The 10,693-nt window shown below is 56.0% G+C and overlaps 1 protein-coding gene across 2 annotated transcripts in view; it reads right to left on the bottom strand.

Annotated features, from left to right (window-relative positions):
* Nucleotides 1-2,270: 2,270 nt before the first annotated feature.
* H6PD (hexose-6-phosphate dehydrogenase/glucose 1-dehydrogenase) overlaps nt 2,271-10,693 on the bottom strand; it is a 35,462-nt gene continuing 27,039 nt past the window's right edge. The window contains exon 5 of one of the 2 annotated variants that reach the window (XM_032758829.2): nt 2,271-10,132. In XM_032758829.2, the coding sequence (XP_032614720.2) occupies nt 8,772-10,132 (1,361 nt within the window). In that variant the 3' untranslated portion in view covers nt 2,271-8,771. The remainder of the gene's footprint in view (nt 10,133-10,693) is intronic. The other variant, XM_032758830.2, reaches the window with a different exon arrangement.

The following is a 10,693-nucleotide window of genomic DNA, read 5'->3' as shown; positions in this document are numbered from 1 at the left end:
AGTGGGGACGGGGCAAAGGAAAGGGTTGTAGTGAGGCCTTTCCAGGGGGGCAGAGCGGCCCTAAACTGTCGGGGCCCCCCCCCGGCTGCCATCCCTGCTGCAGCGTCCAGCAGTGGGCGCTGACCCTGGCTTTGCTCTCCATCAGCAGCCAGTGGGAGCTGTCAGGAGTGGGGGTCAGATCTTGCCCTGCTTCTGCGTGGCCCTCCTATCCCACGGTGCCAACAAGGGTGGTGGCCTGCCATGGTTGGACCACATCCATTGCACCCCTAGGCCCTGGCCCACTCTGGGCACAGGAGACTCATGTGCTTAGAACCTCCCTCCCCTAGAGAGGATGACACATGCCAGGCTCACTGCTGGCCCCACACCCGCTCAGGCCTCCATCCCTCCAGCCACCCTGCTGACCACTCTCTTTCATTATTGCCATTCACTCATTCATTCACTCACACATTCACTGTAGGGCGGCGTGTAAAGTACCAGAAACATGAAAATGAGCGGAACATGTGGAGTCTGCCTTCGTGGTCCTCAGCCCGACAGGTGAGTGGGAAGATGGGGGCAACAGAGGGCATGGGTGGAGCCGCATCCCCTCCCCTTCTGCTGGGAGCTGGGTGGGGAGGGGCGGCTGGCTGACCCCACCCGGGCTCTGGCTGTCTGTAAAGAGCTTGTAAGAGACCCTGGAGAAGGTGGACTCAGGCCAGCAGCTCTTGAGCTTGTCTTCACCACGGCTTCTTTTATGATTTGCGCAACTCTTCCCCTCCTGCCCTTCCATCTGTCCCTGCATCTCCAAAACTATGGTCTATCAGGAAAACAGTTCCAATTAAGCAAGAAGAAACCGAAGCTGCACAGCAGGGGCCACCCACACTGGACTGCTGAAACCCTGACCCCAAACAGAAGCTTCTGTCCTCTTGGTTCATGCGAATCACCTTCTTACTTAGGTCAGTGTGGGGTTTCTGCTGGGCTTCCGGAAATACGTAACACAGCTCCTAGCTCCAGTACCTATGAGGTTCTGCTGCTACAAGGTAGTTGAGGCACCCAGGAATGAGGCCCGCAGGCTGACTTCAGGAGACTGGAACCGGGTCCCAGAGACAGCCCCCGAAGCAGGATCCTGGGGCTCTCCTCTCCTCCATGCCGGCCTTGTCCTTAGGCCCTCACGGTGCTGAGATGGCTGCTGCAGCTCACCGAGGCCTGAGTCCAGAGAAATGCTGCCGCTTCAGCCTGAGTCCTCGGGGTCACTCTGATTTGACCAGTTTGGGCCCTGAGCTCTCCCAGATCCCACTGCTGCGGCTGTGGGCATTGGATGTCCTGATTGGCCAGCACTGGGTCACACGCCCCATGCCTGCCATCGGAACTCCCCAGAACACATGTATGGGAGGGTCCCCAAACGGGGGCTGGACACCAGCTGACCCTCCAGTGCGGCCCTCATAGACACTGGCTGGGACCCGCAGTCCTGCCCCGCCATGTTTCTGTGAGGACTGTGGAACCAGCAGCCATCACCACAGAGAAGCAGGGAGGGGACGCCCTGGGCTAACCCCCGGGAAGCAGCAGACCCCCCGCGCACCTCCTGAGGGACAGGCAGGGACAGTCACTGCAGTTCTGGTTTCTGGCCTTCATGACATCTTCCCTTGAAGGCTTCTGGGCATGTCTCACCGTCTCTGTCCCCTCTGCCGTGGGGTCCCTGCCCAAAGCTCACCTATTTCGAATGGGCACGCTGCTCCTTTTGCCACCTTGTGATGTCACCAAGCCTGCGTGGGTCCTGCATGCTGTTGGTGACAACCTGCAGATCTCTAACTCCTGTACCGCAAGTGGTCCTGAAATCCTATTTGACTTCCCCCAAAACACTTACATTCCTGGGAGTGTGACACAGCTTGGAGGTAGGACTCAGGCAGGGGACAGGAGAGAAGACAAATGAAGGCATCAGGCTCTGGTGTCCTCAAACATCCTCCCCTCCTGATATCTCCCACTCAGGGGTGAGCTCCTTCCCCTCTAGTGGGCTGCCGGGAAGGTTGGGAGACTCTTCCCAGACTGCTTGGGAGTATATGAAATGCGATCATCCTGCCCACCGCTGTCTCTCCCATGAGGCCCACAGACCCTCTTGCAAATGGAATGCACTGGCTTGCTCAGACACACTTACACTTGCAACGGGCACGCGGCTGTCCTCGGTTCAGGGCCCTCACTCACTGCAGCCCTCGCCTCCTCCAAGAACACACACAGCATGATGCTGGGGCCTACAAACCCCTACACCTCATGCCCCAAATAAAGAATTAAAGCCCAGATTTTGGCAAATCAATTTTATTGTTTAAAAAAATAAATGTTACATTTGACATAGAAAAAGACATCTTAAAAATGTTTTTAAAAGGTTTAAAAAGGCATTTGTTCTGGCCAGGCATGGTGGCTCCCGCCTGTAATCCCAGCACTTTGGGAGGCTGAGGCGGACGGATCACCTGAGGTCAGGAGTTCGAGACCAGCCTGGCCAACACGGTGAAACTCCGTCTCTACTAAAAATACAAAAATTTGCTGGGCATGATGGTGTAATCCCAGCTACTCAGGAGGCTGAGGTAGGAGAATCACTTGAACCCGGGAGGCAAAGGTTGCAGTGAGCCGAGATCACGCCACTGCACTCCAGCACTCCAGCCTGGGCGTCAGAGCGAGACTCTGTCTCAAAAAAAAAAGCATTTGTTCTGAATGTGCCTCATCATCCCAGGCAGGCATCTGTAAGTTTCCATTGTTTCCATAAAAACCAGTGGGGTTCCCCTCTCTGAAAAAAAGCATGAACATTCTTGCTGCTTGGCAGTGGGTGGCTCTCATGCCCACGCGTCTCCACCCAAGGGAACAGTCTCTCTGCTCCTCACCTGGCAGAAGCCCAGACCCTGAGTCCCTAGCGCGGGGCAGAGTGCAGAAACATGATCCAGATGCAGCAGGCGCCGCCCGTCTAGTTCTCCTGCAACAGCCTCTTAGCACTGCTCCAATCTGACCTGCCCGGCTGGAATCACAGTTCCCACTCCGGCACAGGTAAAGATGAGCTCCCAGGAGCCAGCAGGGGCTCTGCCCCTGGGATCTGCTGCCAGCCGGCTCTTCCCGGTGGACAGAACTAGGAGGGTCAGGCTGTACCCAGCACATCTCAGAAAGATGGAGGCAAGCTGAGTTCCTGATGATTTCCAGCTAATACAGGTCCTTCCTCCTGCATGCAGGCACCCCGTAACGCTTTATAACAGATGCCTCTAGACTTCTGTGGGGGTAAAGTGAAGGACCCAAAGTGACACAGGTAGTGTCTGTTCACACTTCCACTTTCAAAGCTAACTACTAGCTGTTCAAATATACTCCATACAGCTTTCAGCAAATCAAAGTGTTTGCCTCTCCCACACCAAGGGAAGAAAAGAAGCAGACTGCCTTTAAAGCACCTGACAGCAAGGCGAGGGTTTTAAAGATCAGCCTTGAGAATCAAAACAGCAGCAGAAGTGTCGTTACTCCAGTGCTCTCCCTTCCCATGTGTGGGTCACACAGAGAGAGGCACATCCCCAGTGCTTTGCAAACAGAAGCGCTCCCAAAAGTTGGCTAGAGGGAATGCTTCGGCAAAGACATCATCTTCCCCCTGGCTTGCTGGACTCTCGGAAATGCATCTGAAAGCCCTTGCCATCCTGTCTTGTGCTGATGACAGCATGAGCCCAGTTGCACCTTGCTCAGCAACAAGCTGCGAGATCCTCAGCTTCTCACTCATACCCCACCTCGAGCTGCTGACGGCGGCCCGGAGAACCGTGTGTGGCTGTTCCTGGATGACATCTGCTGTCACTAGTCTTCCCAGAACATTCGCTGCCCAGGGTTCCTGCTGCCTTCCCCGGTGGACAGATTTTCCAGGGAAGACTGAGGAAATCGGAGGGGGAGCTCTGCTCTACAGCGGAAGTCACAGAAGGTGGGCTTTTTGTTTTACAGGGAGACTTCCCAGTGCGCTGCAAAAGGAAAACCAAGAACAGGGAGTGCCCAACTCACCCCCTCTGCATGAGCAAATGAAGATGGACACTGGACTGCGCCGACTGACACCGGGACTCACACTTGCTGGTCAGTGGACAAGAGATAAAGGCAGGCAGGATTATCACAGGAATAAATCTGCACTTCCAACGGGGCAGCTCCCATGACTGAGTTACAATGCTTGGAGCCCCCGAGGGCAGAGTGGCACCAGGTGGGAGGTTGATACTGCATCACCGCTTCAGATGCCCTCGCAGGCTCTGATTCGCTGCCAGGTGCTGGTGAGGCTGGAAGAACTTTCTTCCTTCCTATGTACAATGCAGACAGCGCTGCTTCAAGTGCTACCCACACAGGTGCAGCCTCACGGGAGCTGCGGAGAGAGGGAATGCATTTAGTTCAGCCAGTGGACGGCCAGGAGTAAGCAGCCCCTAGTGGGTCACATGGCCTATGACGTCTGGAGGCTGCAGATCTTCACCCTCTGGAGTCTCATTTGCAGGGTGGATGGGTGCTAGGGTGTCGTCCGGTCACTGTAGCCACCTCACCCTCGTCACCACGGGCCTTTCCTGCTCCGTGCTCACTCTGACTCTGAGATGCTGCCAGGCAGTTTTTTTTTTTTTTTTTTTAAACCAGTGGAGTAAGTTCTAAGGGAGCCCCATGTGCTTAAGATAAAAACGTAGCTGGTAAAGTGGATGCAGAGGCTGCTTCTGTGAGGCTGTATATATCTTACAGGACAAAAAGTTTTGTACTTGAAAACCAAATTCTGGGAAACAGCCCTGCAGGTTTTTGGGAAGCTTCTCCCTCCCTGTCGTGAGTTCCACCTGGGCCCTCTGGGAGAACAGGGACAGGAGAAACGCAAGCAAAGCAGACAGGCCCGGAGTTGGAGCCTGAGCCCTGCATATTTTGGAATGGAACCCCTCGAGGGAATAGTCTGGAATAGTAGGCCAAACGGTAGGAAGCTTTGATTACTCTGCTAATTTGGGGGCCCAAGAGTAGGGCTAAAGCATTGTTTGCAGAGAAACAAACAGGGAAATTCAGTAAGAAAGGCCTATTTTAACTTGCAGTTAGCAGAAGAATTTGTCCCCAGATTTTGATCTAGTTTAAAGTCCCTTGATTCCTTCCCCTCTACAAATGGCAATCATGCTTGCCCTAGAGATGCTGACTGACAAGGTCTCCCAAAGGAGGGGCCCTTCTGCCATTTATGGGCCCCTAAGTGCACACGTGGGCTTCCATGCGGATGCAATCATTGGTCCCCACCAGGGAACCTGGACTGTGGGAACTGCCGCCACCATAGGACCCAAGGGCTTCCAGGCCAGGAAGAGGCAAGCAGCCTGCCTGGGAACACAGTGCTGGAACCTGGAACCCTACAGACTTGGGTTCTGAGCGGGGCTGCTCCCTGGGCTGTTGTCATCACTCTTTCTTTCCTTTTTTTTTTTGGTCTTTTCTGAGACAGGGTCTCACTCTGTTTTCCAGGCTAGAGTGCAATAGTGCAATCACACCTTACTGCAGCCTCAGCCTCCTGGGCTCAGGTGATCCTCCCACCTCAGCCTCCCGAGTAGCTGGGACCACAGGTGTGCACCACCATGCCTGGTTTTAAAACTTTTTGTAGAGATGGGGTCTCACTATGTTGCGCAGGCTGGTTTCAACCTTCTGGGCTCAAGTGATCCTCTCACCTCAGCCTCCCATAGTGCTAGGATTACAGGCATAAGCCACCGCACCTAGCCCAATTTAGTGAATTTTAAGAAGCATTTTTAAAAAACGAAAACTAAAAAATAGAGGATATCCGAGGTCCTAAGGGTAAGAATTTATGAAACTTGCTTGCAACACAGTTGTAAACAAATGGACTGACTTATGATGGAAGGCACGTTTCTTGCTACAGATCATGGTCTGAAGTCTGAAAGCCACCAGCCTAGAGGGTTCTGAGAACTTCTCCTTCCTAACACAGGTGAAGGGAAAGGGGCGGGCAGGCACGGAGGCACACGGACATGTCCAGGTTTGGACTTTTCCAGCGTGATTTGCAGAAGGCACTTGATTCTGGAAAGCAGACCTTTGGCATTTCGACCCTCACCCACACTCCCACACCCACTCTGCACAGATCCGTGGTGCATCCGAGGCAGGGCTGAGTTAGAACAGGACATCCTAGGCTCGGCGGCAGTGACTATTATTCAGAAATGGCGACATCAAGGGCCGGCCTGCCCTTCATCCTGCAAGGGTACTTGGGCACGCGGAGGCCCCTCTCTCTGGTGTTGCAACTGGAAAGGAGTCGGTTCCTGAAGAACAGATGGGAGAGTGCTGGGGCCAGGTACCCTGGGAGAGAGGAGGGAAATGAAAAGAAATCCGGCACAGGAGCTGCGGGGATCGGGGCATCAGGGGGCGGCAGTGCGGTGCAAGGGCTCCCCCACGCGGCCAGCTGTGGAACTTCCACCACGACTCCCTGCCCTCTCCTGAGCCCGCCCATTACGCTCAGATGCTGGGCGCCAGGAGGGTGGCTTCCCGGCTCTGGGCACTGTGGTTCTGTCCTAACGAGGGGCGCTCTCTGGGTATAAAAACAGATGTTCTGGCTGGGTGTGGTGGCTCACGCCTGTAATCCCAGCACTTTGGGAGGCTGAGGTGGGTAGACTGCCTGAGCTCAGCAATTCGAGACCAGCCTGGGCAACATGGTGAAACCCTGTCTCTACTAAAATACAAAAATTAGACAGGCATGGTGGCCGGCGCCTGTAGTCGCAGCTACTTGGGAGGCTGAGGCACGAGAATTGCCTGAACCCGGGAGCCAGAGGTTGTAGTGAGCCAAGATCTCGCCACTGCGCTCCAGCATGGGCGACAGAGAGAGACTCTGCCTCAAAAAAAAAAAAAAAAAAAAAGACATGCTCTGTCTGGCCTGGGTTGTTGGTGGCCAGAGTAAGTAGTCTGAACAAGAGCCCCAGCTTGGGAACCATGTCTCAGACTGGCATTGAAAATGAAAGCCAAGATTCCTTTAAATCCATAGCCTTGAAGTGTAAACAGTCCAGAGAGAAACTGACTTCACCATGCTCCCTCACCCAAGAAAGCCCTCTCTGAAAATGCGCTAGAAAGTTTGTATCTGCCTGATCCAGAGAGCAGGTGTAAGGTGCGGGAGAAGCCAGACAGAAGAATCGACCTTAACCAAGTGTTCCATCTCCCAGCCTTAAGTTGTTGGATGTTGAACAAACAAAACTACACATGTCCTGGGAATTTTGCTTTGTGGTGTTTTTAAAAAGAATGTCAGAGCCCTCCTTGTGGGTTTCAGAAAAGCAGGTATTGCTGGCCCATGGCTTCTCAAGATCACAGTCCCCAATCTATGCTCACCAAGAAGATACCCGCTTACTTCCCCAGTCTCAGGCAGAGAGTTAGTGGTGAAGTGAGAGGTGGCAGGAGAGACCGGCAGACAGGAAGCCACGGGGTCACCAAGGGGCAGGAAGAGAAGGCCTGGCTGCGGCCCTGTCACCCGCCAAGTGAGTCCCTGAAAAGGCTGTGGGCAGCCCCCCCGCCAGTGAGGCCTGGCTCCTGTCTGGTGGGAGCAGAACTGCCTGGATGGCCCAGTGTCACCTGATGCTCCATCTCTCTCTCCGCGCTAATGAGCTGTCACCTCAGTGGGTGATTTAACTGGATCTTTCCTGGTAAAACAAGAGGGGCTACTGAGAGCGGAAACACCCACCCGGGAGTCCCCTGAGATGGAAATGACCCTCTTAAATTGGGGCTCTCTGGAATGGCCTGATTATCTGCACCCAGTGTGCTTCATGGAGGAAGGCTAGCAGGACAGAGGAGCAGCAGAGGGCAGGGGTCCTCCCTGAGGAAGCTGGGGGAATGAGACCCCACCTCCCCACACAGAGCAAGTCATCAAATGAGAAACGGAGCTCCAAACAGCACTGAGATTTCTAGGGCTGGGTGCAGTAGCTCACACCTGTAATCCCAGCACTCTGGGAGGCTGAGATGGGAGGATCGCTTGAGCCCAGGAGTTTGAAACCAGCCTGGGCAACATAGCAAGAGCTCATCTCTGCAAATATTTTTTTTAATTAAGAAAGAAAAAAGATCTCTGGAACCCTTTCCACAGTCTAGTCTTTGCTGCTGTATTCCTGTTATCAGCCCTCATTCTCTATAAATGGAGTCTGAGGAACAGCAAAGACACAGGGAGGAGCCTGGAATTCCTGCTGCACAGCCAGGATGGAGGAGAGATGGATGGCAAGCGGGAGCAGGTGGAGGCAGTGAAGAGGAGGGCCACAGGCTAGATATGCAGAGGTTCTAGAAGATGGGGCAGCTGGGGAAGGAGGGGCTTGACCCCCTCAGGGTCTCAAGACAGTCCCCAGTGCCCCTGCTTTGCACGGGGCAATGTACTCCCCTGGGTGCCTCTGCACCCTTCTGTCCACCAATCATGCTCTGAATGTTCCCTGGGAGGCAGTTCAAGGATCACCTCCCCCAGGAAACCTTCCCTGATTAACCTCAGCCCACCACGTCTCCTCTTGTGAACGCCGGAGTTTGGGCGCCATCCTGTGTTGTGCTGGTTGATGTGAATGTGTAACTGCTGGAGGGCTTTTCTTAAGGCTTCTCTCCTGGCCTGGATTTGAAGCTTCTCAGGAGCAGACTCTATTTCTTCCTTGTTTCTGCATCTATCCACCACTACACAGAGCTGCCTGTCAAAGGCATCGGGACAAGGCCTTGTCCTGCCCTCTCTGGGGCCTGACTGTGGGACAGAAGGTTCTGGAGAGCCAGAGCATGCTGGGCAGGTGGTGGGGCCGAGAAGGCAGGGAAGACACGGGTGAAGGAAAGCATAGGAGCGGAGCAGGCAAGGGGCACAGGCGCCCTCATCCCAGGAAGGCGTCGTAGTCCATGTACCACACCAGCTGGCCGGAGTGTGGCAGGACACCCGAGATGGGCCACTTCTTGGGCTCATGGCCCACCCGGCTCACCAGCGTGGTGATCTCACGCTTCATCCTGCCCATGACCAGGACTGCCACCTTCTTGGCGCGGTTGATGAGAGGCAGGCTAAGGCTCATGCGGCGGTGTGGCTGGGAGGGGCTCGTGGTCAGCACGACCAGCTGCTCGCCATCCAGGCCGGTGGGCGACTGTGGGAAGAGGGAGGCTGTGTGCCCGTCAGCACCCATGCCCAGCAGCACCAGGTCGAAGCTACTGTTGGCCACCAGGGCTGAGATCTCCCTGGCATAGATCTGGGCGCCCTGGTCCTCCTCGGCACAGAGCCGCTGCTGCAGGTGCACAGGCATGGGGTGGATGTTGTAGTAGGGGATCCGGACGTGCTGCAGCAGGTGGGCCTGCAGGCCCTGGAAGTTGGACTCCGGGTCCGAGAGTGGGACACAGCGCTCGTCAACCAGCCATAGGTGCGTGTGGGCCCAGGGGAAGCCATAGTGTGCCGTGGCCAGCTGCTGGAACAGGGCCACGGGGCTCGAGCCCCCCGACAGCGCCAGGTGGAACTGGCCAAAGCGCCGCACGGCTCGCACAGCAGTGGCCTCGATGTCGTTGGCCAGCTTTGAGATCAGCTCCTCGGACCAGGCGGAGACCAACGGGCTCTCTCGGTACTTGGCCCTGAGGACCTGGAAGTCACTGGGCATTGGGGCCGGCCCTGGCCCTGGCACCAGCTGCTCCGGCTGCTGCTGGGAAAAGAACAACCGGCCGCTACTGAACTCAAAGTCCAACAGACGGCCGTTCTCAGCTCCTCCAGGGTAGAGGCGTGGGGCCTTATGGGCCAGGCTCTCCAGCAGAGGGGTCCAGAAGTCCCAGGAGGCCAGCAAGTTCTCTGTGGTGATGAAAGAATCCTTCCGGCCATGGAAGATATGGGATAAGAGGATGGAGTGGGCGTCCCGCTCCTGCACAGGGCTGTAGGCGTAGTAATCGGACAGAGGGCTGCCGAAAAGGCGGAGCCCAGGTGGGCCCTCCATTTCCTTCCAGCTGGAGGGCAGCGAGGGCCTGAACAGGTTCCTGCTGACCAGCACGGCGGGGCTGCCCAGGTCGCCGTGGCCGATGTGGAAGATGAGCTGCCGGGGCAGGCACTGGCTCTGCGCCGCGGCCCAGTGCTTTTCGCTCTGCACACAGCAGGCCTGGTTCTTGAACAAGATCCGAGCGTAGCCCACTCTCTCATCCAAGGCTTTGCCAGACATCAGGATGAAGGGCACGCCCTCCCAGCGAAGGTTGTCGATGTGCACTAGGACGGCTGGGGCGAGGGAACAGCAGAGGGTGACTCTCTGGCACAGACCAGGACTCTCCAGCCAGCCCTCTCCTCTCCTTGCTGGCCCCTGTGGGCGTCCCCCTGCCTCAGGGAAGCCCCTCACCTTGCCATGCTCACCCCTCGCCTTGCCATGCTCACCCCTCGCCTGGCATCTCTTCCATGACCTTCTCTTCCCAGTCCATGTTTGAAAACCGGCCTCTGGGGCTATCTCTACGGCTTTGACACCTGCCTTCCTTGAGGCCCGTCTTAGAGTTATGGTCCCCAGCAAAGGAGAACTGGGCTGAGAGCATCCAACCTGGAGACTCTAAAGGATGCCCCACAGTGGGGGCAAGTGGGGTGGGGGACCCTGACTCTTAGGTGTGTGAGGGGTCAGGGGGTCCTACAGAGAAACGCGCTCCCCTCCTGTTTGTGAAGCATTCAGGATACACCCGACGCAGGGTCAGAGGGGTGGGGTGGGGAGACAGTCACCAAGCAGAGGTCCGTGGGTGGGGTGTTGGCGAGGAGGGGCAAGGCCTGGTGGCAAGAGCCAGGGGCTGACAGTATTCC

This window comes from Hylobates moloch, unplaced genomic scaffold (assembly GCF_009828535.3).
Source record: "Hylobates moloch isolate HMO894 unplaced genomic scaffold, HMol_V3 SCAFFOLD_9, whole genome shotgun sequence".
NCBI classification, from domain to species: Eukaryota; Metazoa; Chordata; class Mammalia; order Primates; family Hylobatidae; genus Hylobates; species Hylobates moloch.
This window is presented reverse-complemented; position numbering and strand designations above follow the sequence as displayed.